Here is a 19850-nt window from a genome sequence, read left to right as displayed (position 1 = left end):
CCTCAGCAAAAACAAGGTGTCACAGTCCTTTAACAGGTCAACATGGGCCTACCTTATTTGAAAAGAAGCTCACATTGACGGCCGATGTGATCCCAGTCTCTTAACTTCCAGCTTTTCCTCCAAAGACATTGAGGAAAATGGACATGAAAGCAAATAATCCACCTCGTTCATGGTAACACCGCCATAGCTTAACCTTTTCTCGCTGTGTCAAAGGCCTGTGGGCTGAGTGAAGTTAGCCCAAATGATCAGTAAATCAGGGGGGCGGGACATGACACCTGTCAATCACTTACAAGAACGAAATGAATGAAAGTGGACTGTATCTGCTGGGGCTGTAAAAAATAAGCCCATTTAGAGATATTCTATGTTTTTCTTTTGACTGATTGGTGCTGTTGCTACCTTTGTTTTCACCTAAACTTAAAACAATCTGTTGTAAGTTATTTGAAAAATAATTTTCTCATCTTTTTTGTGTTGGCCTGGGAGGGCTTAGCCCTGTTAGCCCATTTATACCAGCCATCCCTGCATATATCTATCACAGTCTAAACTGTGAAATGAGGTGTCATCTGCATAAAGTTGTTAATGCTCACACAAATCCCTGTAACACATGTTATGTGACACATCTTCTTCTGGGTAAAGGATTGCAGGTGAGAAAGCTACAATCTGCAAAATGTGGTATGATATAGTCGGACATCTTGTTGTTTTTGAGATACTGCATTTGACCCATGATGCTTTCTGACATACTAAATATTTTTCTGCCATGCTTTATTGTATGTTAGAGAGATTATTGGAAGGTAACCTCACTCATTCCACAATCTGTTTTCAAGTTGTGATGCACAAAACTAAGAGTTAAAATGAGCACATCAACTTTCCTCGAGCAGATGAATTCAAAATCAGCATGTCAAATGAAATTCAAGCTTAACTATTATAAATTTAATTATTAATTATAAAATTGTGATCAAACAGTAGAGGAATGAAGACAACAAATCACAGATGAGCAAACAAGGGACACCTCACTTTTGTTCTGGGACTGATTTTAATGGTTCAAACTTTTGAAACAAGGAGTCAGACCAATATCCACGTGCCTGTAGCTCGGTGCGAGCAATTCCCAGGAATGTTTGCAGCGCTCAAGCCTCCACATTTCGGCCATATGGTGGCAAACTACATGCACAGATGTCGCGCCGCAGTTGCATGTTTTGTGCAAATGACGCTAATCCAGTTACAATTTGGTGAGACGTAAAGCATGTGAAAGTTGTCAGCCACACAAAGGGCTGTCATCACACATAAAATTATAATTTAAAGGATGGAATGAACACGTTTCTCTATCTCCGATTGCCTCTGAAACATGGACTCTAATTATCTCTCTCTGACAGGCGGTTTCTTTCATACTCACACATACTGTCCTCTTTCATAGAGATGGAAAAAGCATGTTTGTTCCCTTCATCCATCCCTTAATGTGAACGCATCCAAGCTGTCACCGTATCAGTCACAGCAGATGTTTGATTGATGACTGTATCATAGTGGAGTGATGCTGCAGCACGTCTGTGTGTGCAGTCTGTCGATTTGTAACGCTGGTGGCACTGAAAGTCTCCAGTGTCTCGGTTTCAGAACACCCCGAGGTGTCCGGCTGATGAGTTAGCAGAGTGGATGTCTGGGAGCACACGGCTGAATGCGGAGGGGAGAGTATTATCGATTTGTGCAAAGGCAGCTCTGGCTTTGCCTATAAATGTTATGGCTCCTTTCGTCCTTGCTTGTGTGCAAATGCTCTGAATGGATGAGTAAAGACCCTTTCATCTACGGAGTTAGCACTGAGCCTTCTTAACTTCCTGCATTTGACGTTGCGACAAATGGGACAAGTGTGTCTTAAAGCAAAAGGTAATCTTAAAAGCCCTTAGCTTTGACTCCAAAAAGCCCAGGATTCATTGCTAGAACAGTTTTTTTTCCTTTGGTTTTTGACTGTTGAGTGTAAAAAAAAAAAAAAAAAAAAATTATGTCTTTCCATTCCCTAAACTGTTTATCTGAACCAGTCAAAAAGCCAAAGATATTTAAAGTTTCGCACATTTCTGCTTTCTGACTGCTTTTGAAATCATCTAACTCGGACTCTCCGTCTGTCTTTTCTGCAGAGGATACAGCCTTCGAGGCAGGTGTACGGGTGCAGATCCACAGCCAGGCGGAGCCCCCGTTTGTCCATGAGCTGGGCTTTGGAGTCGCCCCCGGCTTCCAGACTTTTGTAGCCACACAGGAGCAGAGGGTAGGTGTTCCTGCTGCATAGTTAATAACGCTTTTTTTATCACCTCTTTTCTTGTGCTGGTTTTCACTGCTAGTCCACACGTTCAACGTATCACTCAAAGAAAACTTGCCGTGGTGGGATTTTGTGGGTCTCACTACTCACTGGACCCTGATCTGGCCTTTGTCTTCTCCTGGTGAATGTTGACAGACAGATGATGAACTTCCTCATCTGTCTCTGGCTTTGACCTTTCTGGTAGAGAAGTTTTCCACTCAAACTCAGCCCCACTCAATCATGTTGAAGCTTTGTTCACACAAGGACACTATTAAAAACTTGCAGGGCTTATACAGGTTGTTGTTGTTGGCGTATGATGTTGGTATCCTCCTCTCTGTTACCGTGCTTCTGCTTCTCATGGTTGTTTTTTTTTTTTTGCTTTCCTCTCCTTTTGGCTTGACTTGAATAAGCTCAACAGAATGTTTTGCTGCACCGCCAAGCTGAGTGTCTTCCCATTGTGACTCCTATCAGCTTTGTCAGTTCGCAGAGGTTATTAGCTCTGTCTTTTCCTTCTGCTATTTGTGCCTGTGTTTCTTTATTTTCCTTTCTGACTCCCTTCCTGTCTGAAAGCCAAGCTTTTCAAAAACTATTGTTTGGCTCAAAAGTGGGACTTGACTGTATTGCTCTACATTGAGCAGACAGATTTCTGTCAAGATAAATTCATTGCCCTCTCATTTTGAAAATGGCCCCTGTCTCTGGCATATCAGTGATATTTCCCTTCCCTTGGCAACTGCTGGATGTCAGTCAGTGAGTGTACAATATGTGGACTATTGTGGGTGGTTTTTCAGTCAACTGAGGACAGCAGAAGCAAACTGCATTCACACCAATGTCTGTTTTTTTTTTTAAGTATATTGTTCCTCATCTAGTCATGTTTCTATCCACCATGGTGAAACCAGGACTACCTCTGCTAAATATATCTCTCTTTTGGTGCTAAATGCTAAATTGTGCTCATCAGCTAGTTGCTAACCTTGTCTTTCTTCTGTTATCTACTATATATGCCAGAAAACCATAACAATCAGTGTAAGGTTTGAGTTATAATCATAGACTATACAAAAAATTCAGAAAAGCCTGAAGCCTGCATTCTTTCTAACAGCCAGTAGGGGGCGACTCCTCTACTCACAAAAAGAAGTTTAAATATCCAATATATATATGTTGTAAGTTTGCAGATTACTTGTCTAAAAGATAAGTAATCAGGTCTTGAGTCCAGTTGATTACTTTAACAGACTTATTTAATTCATTTAGTTCTCTCCATTCAAATCCATTTTCTTATTTGAAAATTTATGATAAAACAACAACAAAAAATAAACTAATTGCCATTTGAAAAGATGCCGGTGTCTTATGTGGACATTATTCACAGTTGTGGCATGTTTTCTTTTTTCTGTAATTTGCAATAATCTGTACAATAACAATAAATAAAAACATAGCTATCAGTTGTTCTAAACATTAGGTTTAAAATCTAGCCACAGTTTGCAAATTAGGCACATGTAAACACATTCTGTTTTTGTTTTTTCTGGGTAACTTTTTACTTCAGGTCCATGCAAACCTAGTGAAGAAGACTGAATGGAATAAGTAAGTCTGATTTTTTTTTTTCGGAAGTTTTCTTCAACCGCATTCAGCTGAAACCTCAGCATCTCACTGTGGTGCAGCGATGCAAAGAGTCACCTGATCGATATCGGCCTGAAGGAATGGAGGAGATCCATCCAGAGATGCTTCGGTCTCTCGGGTAATGAGCCTCCAGGGTTTCAGCTCATCTGTCAGCCCAGTTCTGTGACTGGCAGGGCGGAGACGAGGCCAATCCTCTGCCTGCCTGCTGCGAACACACTGCTCCTCTCCACAAGCCTCCACAGCGGGAAACACAGCAAATTTAGCTGCAGCTAATTAATGCAGAACTGCTCTTTGTGTCGGGAAGTTTGGGAAAAAAACTCCTACTGTGAGAAGTTCCCACCTGTCTCCTCGAGCTTCCTCTGCTCCGTAAGCCAGCAGGGCGCTTTCAGATGTGTCCAAAAACAATCCCGATAATAATGATTTGTTGGAGTATCTGGGACAAAGATCTTGGAAAAATGCCTTCTGGAGCAAAAATTAATAAATAAAAAAGTGATGATTGGATCTTTGTAATGGAAACCAGTCAGTCTGCTCGTGAAAATGACTTTGACAGAGAGTTTAAATGAACTCATTTTGGCTAATAATATTAGGCTCAGATCAAAGCGGCTTTAATCAAGTGAGCTGATGGCATAAAATACACAGCCTATGGTAGGGGCTGAATGAGTCCTCACACACTGGCAGCCAATTTTAAATTTAAACTCTCCAGACACAGAAATTGCCCTTCCGTGGGCTTTTAGCTGGAGCTGAAAGGGCACAGTGTTCCCTAGGTTGAGAAAGTCATTCTTCCCAAAGATGGAAAAAATTGTCTTCATGAGACCATTATTCCTTTGCTGACTTTTGATTCAAGCTCAGGGTCTTTGTGTTGCAGTTGTATGCTATCAGGAAAATAAAACATAACTAAGATGAGAGCAATTTCATGGGGATTGTTGTTGAGTTTAAACCAGAGAATTTCCTTTCTGACTCGCTCAACCAGAGCCAAAACACAATGATCTCGTTCTAACCCGCCACGTTCTCAGCTGTCTTAACGACGTCCCTCGCTGGCCAAGTCATGGAGCCTAATTAAAGCATTGCTCTGCTGTAACAGGAGAAGAAGAACAATGATTAATAACACCAGAGTGGGGCACAGGCCTCGGCTCTTATTAGATGGACCATAATCAGGTCAGCAGGTCTCAGCACGGTGAAAAGTGATATTGAGCACCTTGGATTATCTGATTACAGAGAAAATAATCAGATCTGGAATCAGGGCTCAGCTGACTCTAATTAGGCTGGGAGTAAAGATTAGCCGAGCCATGAAGGTGGTTTTAAAGGTTAAGGATAGCTGAGGAGCGCCTTTTCTTATAACGAAATTAATAGCGTCTGGATGTCAGTTTTTATTGTTCGCCGAGAACATGGTCAATTACCACAGGAGACTTTATGCACGGAAATGGCTGGAAGCTTCTGGACGCTGTAATATGTCGGCTACGGTTAGGATTTATTGTTCTAAAGTGGAGTGATTGTGTCTGCAGAGCGAAGCAGAGATACAACATCGCCCGACAGGGGGGCAGAGTTTCAAATTCTGTCAGTGCTAACAAGCAAGACTGTGGCCAAATTTCACCTGGCAGGATGTTGCATTTTGCCTCATCCAAAAAAAAAAGAAAAAGTGCTCTTTTGGCAGAGGAAACAGCTCCGTTAGGGAGGAGCCGCTGTGACAATGACGGGAACTAAGGAGCAGAGGGTGGTAGTGATGGATGCAGTGCAGGGCCAGGCCTCGGCGAATGTGTTCGGGAGCAGATGGGCCTCCACGCTGCTCGTCCCGGTGTCCCTCGTTTCTCATCTGTCGTCCCGGTCTTCAGAGCCACAGGAGCTGGAGGAGAACATTTGGAGTTTTTTTTTTTTTTTTTCCCTGCTCTGCCGTCACCGGGTGTTGTGGGATTTTTGCAGCAGACTCTGGCTATCTGTTGCATTGTTCTGCGCGGCGCCTGGTTTGCTGTGTACTGGCTGCATTTCAGGGAGGGAGGGAAGTGTGCTGGAGAGCTGCTGTCACTGTCTGTCCACAGTTTGGACTTGATGCAGTTTATCTGCAGGTCTGGAAAAGTTCGCCACAAAAAAGTTCTAAATTTCATTTACAAAGGTCATGAATATTTTATCTTTTATACTGCAGACAAAAATGAGCGATAACAGATTTTTATGAAAGCTGCTGGATGAAAAATGAGTTTGGTGTGGCAGTGGATTCTACTGCAGGAGACTATAGCGAACGCTGCTTCTCCACTCAGTGAAAAACTTTACTAACTTAAATTCATTATTTTTTTATTATTGACTAATTCATCTGGCTGCTTATTTGGATTCACAGCTTCCTAAATTGTTCATTATAATAACAGACAGTGCTATTTATGGCTCAAACTGATTGAGTTTTGGTCTTTTTAGTCAACTTTCAGTGTAATTTCTTTTGATTTTTAAAAATTAGGCTCAATTTGTCAATAATATTTGAGTGTTACTTTCGCATTTTTTTATGTCATTGAAGCAGTTTGACAAATTCAGCCATTTTCATGTATGGTTACCATAGTTACAGATGTTATTTTCATCCATAGTGATTTTAATGGAGGAGACTCAGTGTATGGACTCTCTTTAATAAATCTAGTCAATAATTTCCAAACTCTAAACTGCCCTCTCTCTGTTTGACATGCTCACTTAGCATTAGCATCTCTGCATCTACGTGTTCATGCTCATTTAGCTGAGGATTCACTCAATTTTTCCACTGAAGTCTTGTTTCCTCTCTGAGTTCAGCTTGACCAGAAATACTAAATGGTTAGAAAACATTACCACAGTTAGCCAACGTTAGACGGACCTCCGTCATTAATCCTGGAACGGAACTGATTCATCTCTTCTGACAGCAGCACGAACTCTGAGTCATCACATCACCTGCGTTACATCAGCAACATTAGATTAACCTTTTTATAAATGTCAGCTGCTGCCTGCAGGTTCGTAGTCTGTCTGGGCTGCCTTGTTGCTGCTTCTCGTTGCAGTTTGTGGACAAGTTTAGTTCTTTAATCAGTTTACTTTCAGATCCCTTTACTGCCTGTAACGAGCTTTTTAATTAACAGCGGTGCAACAGGTCAAGCTGATGTATTTTGGTCGGTTGAGAATCTGCTGTGTTTGATTCCACAGATGGTGCAGGTCACTGAAAAACATTTTGCATCCAAACTTTGATGAATTAATTTCTCCATCAGTCTGTTTTAAATAATTTCTTTGAATTTTGTATTTGTTGATGATAGTTCCAGTCATGAATTACTGCTTTTCATTCGTCTCTGTGCAGATACTCAGTCATCCATGTCATGGAAATCCTGAATTCTTCAGTAGGAGGCAGCTTGACTTTTCTTTTTGGTTTTTGGAAATGTTATACCTCTGATCCAAGAAGCTCTCTGAACCGAGAAAGCCTCTTGGATCAGAGCTAAAATGCTTTCAAGAACCAAAAAGAATTGCTTTCTAGTGAAGCACTTAGAATTACTTATTTAGTTTTCATTTGCTGGAAAAAATTGTTTGTAAATTAGTCATTTCTGTCTTTGTTTTTGGCAATATTAAGAAGCGTGACGACAAAAAAAAAATGCAACAGTAATGTCAATCGGTGCATGTATTTAAAGATCCTCTCCATTGAAAATCATGCCTTTTTACTTTGATAACATGTGCATATCGTGTTTTTTTATAGGCTTTATCTGAAAGTGTGTCAATGACAATGTCAAACAAGGATTCAGACTTGAAGAATTTCATTTTATTCTTCTTCAAAATCAGTTTTTGACTGAATTACTTTAATATTGCGAGCTGTCATTGTAGCATAGGGTAGCAATCATAGGCGAGCTGGTGTGTTTGAGCTGTCATGAGTGGGGGAAGAGGAATGGACTTCATATACAGTATGTGAACATTATAGGGGAAGCAATGATGTCGAGTTACATTCTGAGCTTCTTTAAGGTAATTAGCATGCTTTTAAATATGTAGATACACAGAGATGAGTTTATAGCAGTTTAATCAATGACCAGACTGGGAGGTTGAAAAAAATATTGTTCCAGTTACTTTTCTGCAATTCTATAACTGGTGTGAGTGTGCAAAAAGCATGTTCTTAAAAAATTTAAAACTTAATAAGCACACATTTTTCTTCCTCCAGGCCTCACTAACCCCTACTTCTCTTCTCACCTGTAGCTGACCTACCTGCCTCCCCCGTGGGGAGAGTGCGAGTCCAAAGCTCTGGAGTCGGGCTTCTTTCAGGTCTACAGTGTAACCGCCTGCAGGATCGACTGTGAAACACGCTACATCGTGGAGAATTGCAACTGCAGGATGGTGCACATGCCCGGTGAGCCAATCTAAATGAGCACACAGATGTATCGAACATGCATTCATAAACAGGGGCTTTCAGCAAGGTTGCAGTATTTTACATGAGATTAAACAGCACCGAGAGGCTTCATATTGATATGACAAGTCGATTCTGGATTAGGTGTTACCATTTAGAAAATCCCCGGGATTATGTGTCTGGCTGTGAAAAAAGTGCTGTGCAGATAGCTTTATTCGTCTACCTGTTTAAACTTTGTTTAATCAGAATAACTAAAACTTCATTTGCAGGGTTAGTTGCTTATGTCGCCTCATAGCTGTGCATTGTGAAGCATTCAAGGTTAATTCTGCTTCGAAAACATCTCCTGCCGCCTTAAAAATGTGACTTGACTGCACTTCAGTCGATTAATTACTTCAAAGTCATGCTATGAGTTGTAAAAGTGTAAAACAAGCTGAGTTAATTAACCGAACATGAGAAAACAAGTTCAATAACCTATGGATATTAAGTTGAATCAATTAGTCACAACCTTGCTTTCCCTTTAGATTTTCTCAGTATGAAGAGTTCTTTCTTCATTTATCAGCTTTTCACACCAATCTGTGTGGCTTTTCCTTGAGATGAATTAGAAGCTTACAGGCATAAGGAATGAATTCGGCACTAACTTTAAAAAAGAAACAAGCGTAACTTAATTTAGGTTGTATTAAAGACACAGCAAGTTTCCAGCATGCACGTCTATTTTTTCAACTACAAAAGCAAGAGTTTCTGCAGAGCTTTATCTCTCTCATCCTGTGAAATATACATTTTGCTTCCTATGGGTGTAATTTAATGAGCCTAGTGAACTGATTATTTAGCTGTCATTCATACAGCTCAATATTTTGAGTCAAAATGTATCACGTCATGAAACCTTTTTTTCTAACTTCTGACATTTTAGGTTGAACTAACTAGAAATGAACAAAAGTCATATATTTGCGTCAAGTAAACTGGAAGATTTAAGTTGATTCGACTAAATTCCTTTGTGATGATGGTTTATAGTGTATATTTCTTGCATAATAATGCTATTTTGAGTTATTTTCCTCTGCAAAGTGACAGTGCAGTCTCATTTCATTACAAAACCACTTTCTCCATTTCGGAAGGCATCAGTCACCCTCCTGCACACTCTATAGAAGACCTCTCTGTGCTTTTCTGAAATGGAATAAATATTTTAATGCAAATTAACTCTAACTCTATTTACACATTTCACTGAAGTCACACAATACTTTGTGAGTATCCAATTATGCTTCCTCTTTATCATACTAAAAGGAATCTGTGCAAACCCCCAGAGCACTTCCATCTCCACATTAGAGCACATTCACACCTGTTCCACCCATCCCGTCCCAGAACACTGAGAACCTGTTCTTTCTGATGCAACACGCAGCTTTTTGAGCAAATGAACAAAATCCAAAACAGTTAAATGTATTTTTTCACTGATCGGATACAGATTCAGTCTCAGATGCTGCTACAGAAAGACTTTGAAGTGCTGTAACCACAAATAATTCATTTGTTCAATTTGGGTCTAAAAGTTAACAGAGAAAACACATTAAGATCTCAGTTGATCTTTCCCATTTCTGAACTTGTCAGAAATGCAGCGTCTCCCACTCTCAACCAGATACTTAGAAATGCAACAAAGACAACAACAAACTCAAATCCAGCTGTCTCCAACAGTAACTAAATATCTACACATTACACTGGGAAAAGAAAACACAAAAAAAATTATATATGTAAGGCATTTTGTTTACTTAAATCTTGACATATCCAGCCGATTAAACCACAAAGACGCAATGTAAAAACAAAAATCTTTTTAAAATGTCGACAAAAGTAATAAATATGAAGTAAAATGTCATAATTCTGACAAAGTGCAAAAATTTCCAGAAGTTTTCATCATATATTTTGCCGAGAAGCATTGTTATTTTAGAGATTTGTCCTTAACTATAAGTGTTACTGTTTTGGAAGACAAATGAAATATTCATCACCATTGATTTCAAGTCCCTTTTGTTGAATTTATTCATTTGTCACAGCAGTATTCACAAATAATTGTGTAAAGCTCCTCAGGAGGAATTAAAAAAACTAAAAATGGCCTTTGGTTATGACCCAGCTTGTGGGCTGGAACATGAACCAGACAGTGGAGTAATGCAAAAAAGTTGATTTCTAACCAGCATTACAGAGTTTGAGTGTAAACTTTCCCATGAATGTATAACTAATAAGTTATAATTCAGGCAATAATGTTAAATTGCTACATTGGCATATGCCTTTATGCAACAAGTTTTACATTGAATTACAGATCATTTTTGTCATTGTACGTAAAATTGTGTGTAATTTAAGAAATCAGAAAAGGCTATATACATAATAAAGTAAATATTTTTGTTTAAAAAAGGAGAAATAAATGTAATCTGGCCTTTTTGATATATTACTTCAAATAACTGTTGGGTTATTAATCGGGTAATGTGTGTGATACTGTAGACTTTTATATACAGTCTGAAATAGAAATGCCCCAATCAAGTTTTTTTTTCTTTCTGATCTGATCCAAGCCATGTAATATTTAGTATCTGCTGACCCGATAACTTTCTCTTAGATAATAAACACTTCAAGTTCGTTAAAAGTCATTAAAATCAATGCAATGTACAGCCAATGCTTAACAACTGTAGTGCAGTAAGAAAAAAGAGCATTTCTACATCCAAGCTGTTCCTTAAAGTTACATAGGTGGTTGTAAACATTGTTTTACAGCTCCACCACAACACTGTCTTCAATGTAGTGTTAGAGTGTAGGACCCAGAAATCCTGTATTCTCTACATGCATGTCAGATAATGTATCATAGATCAGCTGTAGTACCTGGTTCTTCCACCAGATGGAGCCTCTTACTGTTTAATACCGTAGCGACCAGAGGAGGGCATCACTCACTCCAGTTAGAAGTTCATGTTGCCAAGCAGAGTGTGATGTGTGGGTTTGCTGGTGGAGGAACACCATGACAAAGACTTGTGTGATGCTTGATGACTTCTGACCAGAGCTTATGTATTTAGATCTATGCTCCTATATTCCAGTGACTTGTATAACAGAACCTACATCATGTGTTTGTTGAATAAATTAACAATTTTAACACCGGACAAATGTCTGCTGCGCTCCATTTGTGCTATCAGTCGATTATTTCTTGATGATGCTGCCCGTTAGTGATGATGAAAATGATTCAAATTGTGCATCTCTAGCATCTTGTCAGAAATCGTGCTTCTCCTTTATTACACCTGTGTGACAGCCAATGTAAATAAAGGATCAGGCGTTAGTGCTGATATCGATCATTTAAAATCAGTTAAAATGCCACGATTAGCTCTGATCCACATTTTTTAAAATTAGACATCTCTCATTTTAAGAAAAGCAGAATACGACTGTAATTTTTTCAGTAAAATTAGGATTTTTGTTTTACTGTGCGAGTGTAAATCAGTTTACAGGTTATGACCCAATTTCCAGCTGTATATGTTCACATGTATACTATCTAATAGCACTGAGAGGCTGAACAATATGACTCTGACTGTGTAAATGTGGTCTTAAAAAATAAAGACCGTGTATTTTTTCAGGTCCTTTAAATGTGATGTGTATACATTTGCAGCCTTACACAGTGTTAATGTTCAAACTGTGTGCTATTTATTGATTTGTTTCTAGGTGACGCCTCCTACTGCACACCTGAGCAGTACAAAGACTGTGCTGAACCTGCCCTCGGTAAGTCTGCAGAGACCAAACACACTCATAAGCATGAGCCCAGATGATGCACACACACCCGGTGTTCTGTTTTACATATTATTACTGCTTTCCAAAGGGATTAGGATTAAGTTTTTTTTTCTGTTGACACTGAGCTTTAATGCTGAAGCTGCTTTAAAGACGAGCAACAGTGGAGAGAATTTCAAACTAGAGTCAAGTTAAGAGCGTCTTCAGCCATGAATGAAGACCTGTAGTAAGAACAACAGTCTCCTGCATGCAGGCACACAAGTGGTCCACTTAAAAGGCTGCAGAAGTTTCAGAGTATATTATATATTAGAGAAAGTGTCACTTTTTGAACTTTGTGATTTATCAAGAGGCGTCATCTTAATATTTCCCCTTGTGTGTGAAGGGCTCATCAAGCCTATAAGCAGCATCAGAGCAGACAGCGACTGCAGAGTTCAATTTAATGCTTGAGTAGTCACAAAGATAATGCGTCATAGTTACTGCATTGAGGTAAATTACACTGCTATGTTAAAGGTTTTGGCAGCCGTGGCTCACTCTGTCAGAATCTAGATTTGATATTAACTTTGCTGGCTTTATTAAATATAAGCTCATCATAATGCGCTTTTCATTGTTTTTAACTCTTTATGAAGCTGCCCTAACACCTCTGTAATATTTTACGCTCAGGAGAGACACATGAAAGTCAGATCAGGCTGATTCTGCGATTTTGATCTAAATTAAATTCCTTGGAAAGTGCTTAAAAGTCATAGTTTCACCTTTTAAAGCCGACAGAAATCATAAAAAAAGGTGTTCTCATACCTGATAACAGTTTTTGATTTTCATCTTAGGGGCCATAATAAAGTCTGGTCAGTTTAGTTATATGATGTATTGACTAAAGTAGTGCAGTTTTCACAGATATAAACATCAAATCAGTCAATTAAAAAACACTAGACAAAGTCAATAGCACTGCATATCAAGATAACGTTTTAATTTGCACCTAAGCTGATGACCCAATGAGTAAAACCTCCGCCAAGGAGGTTATGTGACACCCGGCATTTGTGTGTCCGTCTGTCTGTCTGTCCGTCCGTCTGTCTGTCTGTTAGCAAGATAACTCAAAAACGCCTGGGCAGATTCACATGAAATTTTGAGGGGATGTAGACTATGGTAAGAGGAAGAGCTGATTTAATTTTGGTGGCAATCCAGAAAGGATCCTGGATTCTGGATCACTTTGAATTTTTTAGTATGTTTTAGTATGTGGCCCAAAATAGAACAAAAAAAACATCTTAGGTTTGTATGTCGTCCAACAAATTGGAACAAGGTGTCCAGATAGCTCAACTGGTTAAGAAGGTGATTTGTAAACAGAATTGTGTCAGAGATGCAGGTTCAATTCCAGCTCGTGATCCTTTACTGCATGGGTTTCCTGTTTTCCTCTCTATCCTTGGCAGAGGTCTGCACTCTCTGAGTGCTTTTCTAGTTTTGACTGGGATTTAAAAGCTAGCGGTGAAGCTTCGAATGGGATACTTGAGTGTTGGAGCTTCTGCTTAGAAAGCCCAAAGGTACCAGTTGAGATCTAGAAGTACTAAAAAATTGTGATCTAATGACAAAAGCAACCAATATGGGACATAATAACACCAGCAATGAAAACAATAATCTTTGTCTACACTCCACTTTTTAAATTCTATGTTATTAAGGCAGCAAAATAAAACAAAAAGTCATAAAATGATCCCCTTTTTATTTTATTTGGCATCTATAAAACAGTACAGTGTTGGAAAATTGGTGATGTGTTGATACATTGTTAATGAAAGTAAAAGACAGTTCAAATGAAATTATAAAGGAAAGGCCCTGAGTCCCTAACAAAGCCCATGAAGGGCCTTGAAAGTAAGAAATAAAATCTTAAACCCTGTGATCACAAAAACCCCAGCAGCTGAAATTTGTCAATCAATAGTTCTTTGGTTCAGGCAGGTAAAAAGTCTGTTGCAGTAATCCAGGCAGGACGAGGTGATTTACCTGTCTTTAATAGTTAGGATTGATTGTATTTTTTAGATATTTGTGAGATGATTGTACAAGTTTTGTGGTGTGCTGCTCAAAAGTCGCTTTAACGTTGTGCTGCTATCAAAGACAGAAGTTTCAGTTTTATCTGCTGGAAAAAAAAGTTTGACATCTAATTTTTTGACTTCACAAAGGCAGTTAATAAGACAATTCAACTTGTCATGGTCAGAAGCTCTTATAGTCAGGTACACCTGTGTGTCATCAGCATAGAAATGAAAAAAGACATGTTTATGAAAAACCTGCCCAAGTAGAACCGTGTTTAAGGAAATGTACTCCTTTCCATTCATCTGACAACATGTGCACATGTTGGCTTTGTATCTGAATGCAAATTTCTGGTCCTTTTTCTGAAAGTCTATAATGGCAAACTTGCTAGATCAGACTTAGTAACGTCTCTGTATCATTTTCATTACTGCACAAGTCTGAAATGCAACACACAGACATGCACAATGTGTTAACGTAGCACATTTTCTGTCCCTGCGATCCACTCCCAACGAACCCCAATGTGACTGCAATGAAGAACTGTTTTGTTGGCCTCTTGGAGAAAAGCAAATACAAAATGTCTGCAAATTCAGGTTTAGGGAGCTACTTTCCTTTTGTGCTGAGGATGAAACCTTAAAGGAGATAAATGAGATAATAAGGCAAGCTTTTGTTTGCTATAACATAACCACCAGCCTGCACAGAGGAGGTTTACAGAGACGCAAGCCATGAGCAAACTTTAAAGTCTGTAGAATAAGTCTGTTAGTCTAAAGCGATTGAAAGAATATCAACAGGAGGCTGTATCGACGACACTTTGAAACCTATTTAAACCTCCCATTTGACAGATTTCATGAAAACCATTCTGAAGCTGCACCAAAAACCTCCGTCTGCCTCAGTGTGTCTTGCATGATGCTGTTTTCAGTCATGTCAGAGGCTCTGAGGTCTAGCTGTAAGAGGACTCGACACACGCCATTTAAAGCTGTTCAGCAACCTTGTAGCAGAGCAACCTCGGTGCTGTGAAATGTCCATGAACCCAGACTGAAAACATTTCAGACACTTTGTCATTTTCCAGGGCAGAGAGAAACTGTTTGGATGTTTTTTTTCTTCTAAAATTGTTGATATAAAATGTAACTTCGAAATGCATCTGCAGTTGAGAATTGGAGAGAAAGATTCAGCCAAAACGAGTACTAAAGGCCAGAGGTGGACTTTCACTGGACCTGTTGGGAGTTTGTGAAAAGGCAAACACAAAAACATGACACACAAATTACAAAATTCTGAGCGTGTGTTGTATGTATGGAAGTGGAGATTGTTTAAAGTAAAAGGAAATCTCACACTAATTTTCTCTTTCAGAATAAAGCCCCTTTCAGACATACATTTGTCTGTTAACCTGATGGAAACTGAACATTTCAGTTTAATATCTGAATGAGAACCCCGCTTGCTTTTCTGTAAAATGTTGTGACCCCAATATTAGTAACATACCTACACATTTTTCAAGTCTAAACTGAATGCATAAGCGACGCACAGTACTTCAAGTCTTGTAAGGGGATTTTGGAAAGCATTATCAGCACCAATATTGATCTAAAAGTACCCCAGAGAGCAAAATCTCATTGACTTTGGTCTATAAAATTTGTGGGACTATACTACTATGATAGATTCAATCAAAATAATGATAAGTAGCAATTTTATTTATTTTATTTTTTTGCCATTTTCAGTACATAATATATATTACAGTAAAAAAAAAGTGTAATTTTATGGTCAAATGTAGAAGAAATTCAGCTAAAAAAAATTGCCATATTACCATTTTGTTTTGTTGTTTTACAGTTTAAGCTATTAGTCATTTAGACAGATTAATAAGCTCTTAGTTTCAATTTAGTCTTTTGCTTGTTGGTTCATTATTATGCATTAGACATCACCTAATGTCCTGTCCAATCTCACCTGGCTGATAAATATCACGAGTGAGGAACATCATTGTAAAAGTGACCTCTGTCTGTCTGACTGACAGAATGGCGTCACTTTAACAGATTAATGAAGCAGCAGAGTTACTCATCTCATGTCTGAAAAGGTCTTAACTCTCATTTAATAAAGCCATCACACTGCGTAAATTCTTTTGTCTTCACAATATAAATGAAAAAAAATGTGACCACAATGTTTGTACAGTGATAAGAGACAAGGTGAAACATTATAATACATCTGATCATACTATAGTAAGCCCATGTAGTGTTACAGTGGTGATTTTAATGAATGAAATCAGACTGTAAATCACCTAAACTCCTAAAATCCAGCTTTGATTACCCCTGGGTGTTTTCAGACTGGATCTAAATGAGATGAGTTGTCTTATTTTGAAAATGTAGTAATGTTTTTATGAGGTAAGTGTGGGGGAAAAAAATCCGGTTCAGAGGGCTTTATACTCATTTAGCAACTTAAGTGGTGGCAATGGGTTGGTTTCATAATTAAAACGCTCTTGCACAGGATTAATTCATTTTCGAGCGTGGTAATTAAAAAGTTATAGCATTTTTTAAAAAATTATTAGCCGAAGCTACTTTTAGCCCATGCTAATTATGCTGTAATCTTATTTTTTTGGGGGGTGAAATAAAAGAACATAGTCAGGGAAGCTGTAAATAAATAAATAACAACTTCTAGTGAGTAATGTTTGACCTTTATCACCTTCCGCTGCCAGCCGGCTGGAGTTACATCAATGAAACTTTCTCTCCTCCCACGTCATTCTTCTCTGTGCTCAGCCTGCACCTCTCCCACCCTGTAGTAAAACTATTTCTGGGAAGCCAGAGAGGTGCAAAGTAAATAGATAAATAAATAAATGAAACATATCCAAGGGCAACAAAACTTTCAGGCAATCAGCATCAAGGTTGCAGACTCCCACACCGTAAGAGCATTCGGTGTAACTCACCAATGTCATTAACATGCACTCCAAAAGCAAAGTGTGTGATGCAGGAGTCAGTGCAGACAACTCTTTTCCTTTTCCTCTCCTGTAATTGGCTTCATTTTTGGAACAGTAAGACGTTCACAATCCCAGCACATGCATGCACACACACACACACACACACACACACACACACACACACACACACACACACACACACACACACACACACACACACACACACACTCGGATCATCGCATGCAAATGAATTCCGGTTTTAAACTTCCGAGTGCCAATTTGCTTCGAACCACCAAAGGAGATTCGGCGCGTCAAAGTTTGATTGGGTTTTTCTATCTCCGTAACTGTGTCACTCAAGATTTTTTGGAAGCGGCACCAAAAATATTTTCATTTTAATAGGAGCCAGCTACATCTGTTGTCTGCGAGCAACTTTTTTCTTATCTAGTCATTTGCTTTTTGAACAAACACGGGCGGATTAAAATTATACATCCAGACAGAGACACAATTATTTCCAGTTTCTGAGCTGCCAAAACTGCCACACACACAAAAAACGGTGATATCAGTTGTCTTTCTGTCAAAAAGATATATATTCATACTTTTTTATCAGGTAGTATTATGAGGAAGAAACATTAATTTGCTCTTTTTGATATAAGTGTGCGAGGACATGGGTTAGAGGGTTAGACAAAGAAATCAATCATTTGGTTGCATGAGACCTTGCTCCCGTGTTTCCAATAACACCTCATTTAAATAAAAATAAGAGACCGCTGAGGATCCATATTGAATTTCTTCTCGCCATTACGTGACCATGTAGCCCTGCCAGCTATTAGATCGCCGTAGGGATATCTGCTTCCTGCTCTGTGATCCAGAGGTCCGCCACAGAGCTGTCTCACTCAAGAATAAGCCTGATAACATTAACCTCTCCTTTACTTTTTCCATTTCGAGCATAGCAGGGTGGGAGATTTTGAATCAGAAGTTGGTGAGAAAGCACTCGGGGAAACAAAAACCTAAGTGAGATCTGTTTAAACAACGTCAGAGTGGAAGAAGAAGCTTTCGACGGAGCTATATTTGAAAAGCTTGCGTCGCTTAACATTAGCATCAGTGCCGCAGGAGAGGTTGGTGCTGTGGAGGAGGCCGTGGGCTTCACACGGAATTACACAGCATTTTTTTCTTCTTCTTCTCTAAGTCGAACTGCCTCGAATAAAGCTTGGCATTTGTGCATAAGGACTTTGTCTCTGTCAGGGTAAAGGCTGTTTTCGCAGATGCAGCTCGAGGGCTTGTTTGTGTTTGGTGCTTTACATTCTGGCCTCCATGACACTGACAGTGACATTGACTTGCACTGTCATTAAGGCTTTCATGGAGTGAAAATCAGCATGACTTGAGACATAGTACCAATGCAGCCATGTGTGCAGTCACGTCGTAATTGCTGTGCTTGCATCACTAATTTATAGTAGCTATTTAAATTTATAGATTTATATATCTGACATCCTGAGTGCCAGAAGCTCTGTGTGTTGGATTATTTGGAATATATCAGCTTTCATTTTCATTTTTGGGTTTGAAATGTGTGTTATTTCTACAAAATCTCCAAAATTACATCATTTATCAGAGCCAAAAGCAGAAATAATCAGTGCATTTTAAGCAAACTTGTTTCATCAGAAAACTTAAATCTCAGCTTAAAGTTGTGCTATGTCATCAAATGCACTTTATTCTACAGGTTTCATTTAGAACAATTGCCAAAAGCAAGCAGTTTGCTGTGAGGAAAGATCTGTAAAAACAGAACGATTCTGCACTCTACCATGCAATTGTGGATTTATAAATGGTAGAGCTACAACATAGTCACATGACAAAAAATCAAGGACCATTTGACTGAACAAAGAGTTACATATTATATATACAGTCACCATTTTTTTTCTCCAGTATTGGTAGCACCTGTGTCTTTAATTTTTGTAAAATAAATATACAAAAAAATCACCTTTTCTCATTTGTGTTGATGATTTATGGCGTCATAAACTGTGTCATACTGCACGAAAGGCATTTCTGAGTTCTCTCTACTTTCTGGGCATGGTTTCTGGGATTTTATATTGCAGTGAAAAATAAGCTCACAGTGAAGAAAAATGTGACAGGAGCAATTAAAATACCCAGAAACTGCTTGAAATATAATGATAGCTAATTTAAAGTAGTTACTGTAGTTGGATATGTAGGTGAATATCTTATTTTCTTTACATGTTAGTCCATATTCCTGAAGTTTTGGCTTTAGCTAAGATGATGAAAATGGAATTTCCTACATTTTGAGTTGTATTACATCAGTTCTATTATACCTGTATTTGATTTCTAACGAAGTAAAATGATTCATTTAGTCTATGAACTGTCTGAAATTTGTACCAGTGCACTTTCTTTCAGTCCAAGGTGACTTCTGTATGATGCTTTGTTCTGTCTAACCAACAAGCCAAAATCCAAAACTGCTCCATTTGCAGTGATAAACCAGAGAATCATCTCATCATTTACAAAGCTGCTGCTGCTGAATATTTGACAGAAGGCAAACATTATTAAAATGTTAAACTGTTTCTGTCACTCAGCTAATTGCCTATTTTAGCAGAGACTGCTTAGAAGCTGTTTTTTTTTTCTGTCACTGCAACATACTTTGCAGCTTTTATCTCATTTCTGACATCTCTACTATATTTAAAAAACATCTCAACAGTATCTCACGTCGTCTCTCTGTCACTTAGTATTAACTTGTGACTTTATCAGATTTTGTGTTTTATCACATCCTTTACTTGTGATAACACATATATCCTGTGGTCTCAACTGAAAGATAGGTCTCTCGTACAATACTAGACGAATATATGAGCTGTTTGATTTGTGCAGGTAACCCTCCTCCTGACTCTTTTTATTGCGTTTTATTATTACACCAATTCAGTCTGGGCAGAGGTTCTTTAAACATAAAAGATGAGCTGTCTTTTTTTTCCAGTTGGATATGAATTGTCACTGAGGTGAAGCCCTTTAGTCAAACTTGCACATTGTCAGCAGAAAATTTAGAA

The 19850-nt window shown here is 38.6% G+C and overlaps 1 protein-coding gene across 2 annotated transcripts in view; it reads left to right on the top strand.

Annotated features, from left to right (window-relative positions):
• The window catches only part of asic2 (acid-sensing (proton-gated) ion channel 2), a 530460-nt gene that overhangs the window by 500664 nt on the left and 9946 nt on the right, over positions 1–19850 (top strand). For both annotated transcript variants that reach the window (XM_022196191.2, XM_022196190.2), the window contains 3 exons: positions 2118–2245; positions 8048–8198; positions 11859–11915. In XM_022196191.2, the coding sequence (XP_022051883.2) occupies positions 2118–2245; positions 8048–8198; positions 11859–11915 (336 nt within the window). The remainder of the gene's footprint in view (positions 1–2117; positions 2246–8047; positions 8199–11858; positions 11916–19850) is intronic.

This window comes from Acanthochromis polyacanthus, chromosome 21 (assembly GCF_021347895.1).
Source record: "Acanthochromis polyacanthus isolate Apoly-LR-REF ecotype Palm Island chromosome 21, KAUST_Apoly_ChrSc, whole genome shotgun sequence".
Classification (NCBI taxonomy): Eukaryota; Metazoa; Chordata; class Actinopteri; family Pomacentridae; genus Acanthochromis; species Acanthochromis polyacanthus.
The sequence above is the reverse complement of the archived record's forward strand: the minus strand, read 5'-3'. Positions and strand labels throughout refer to the sequence as shown.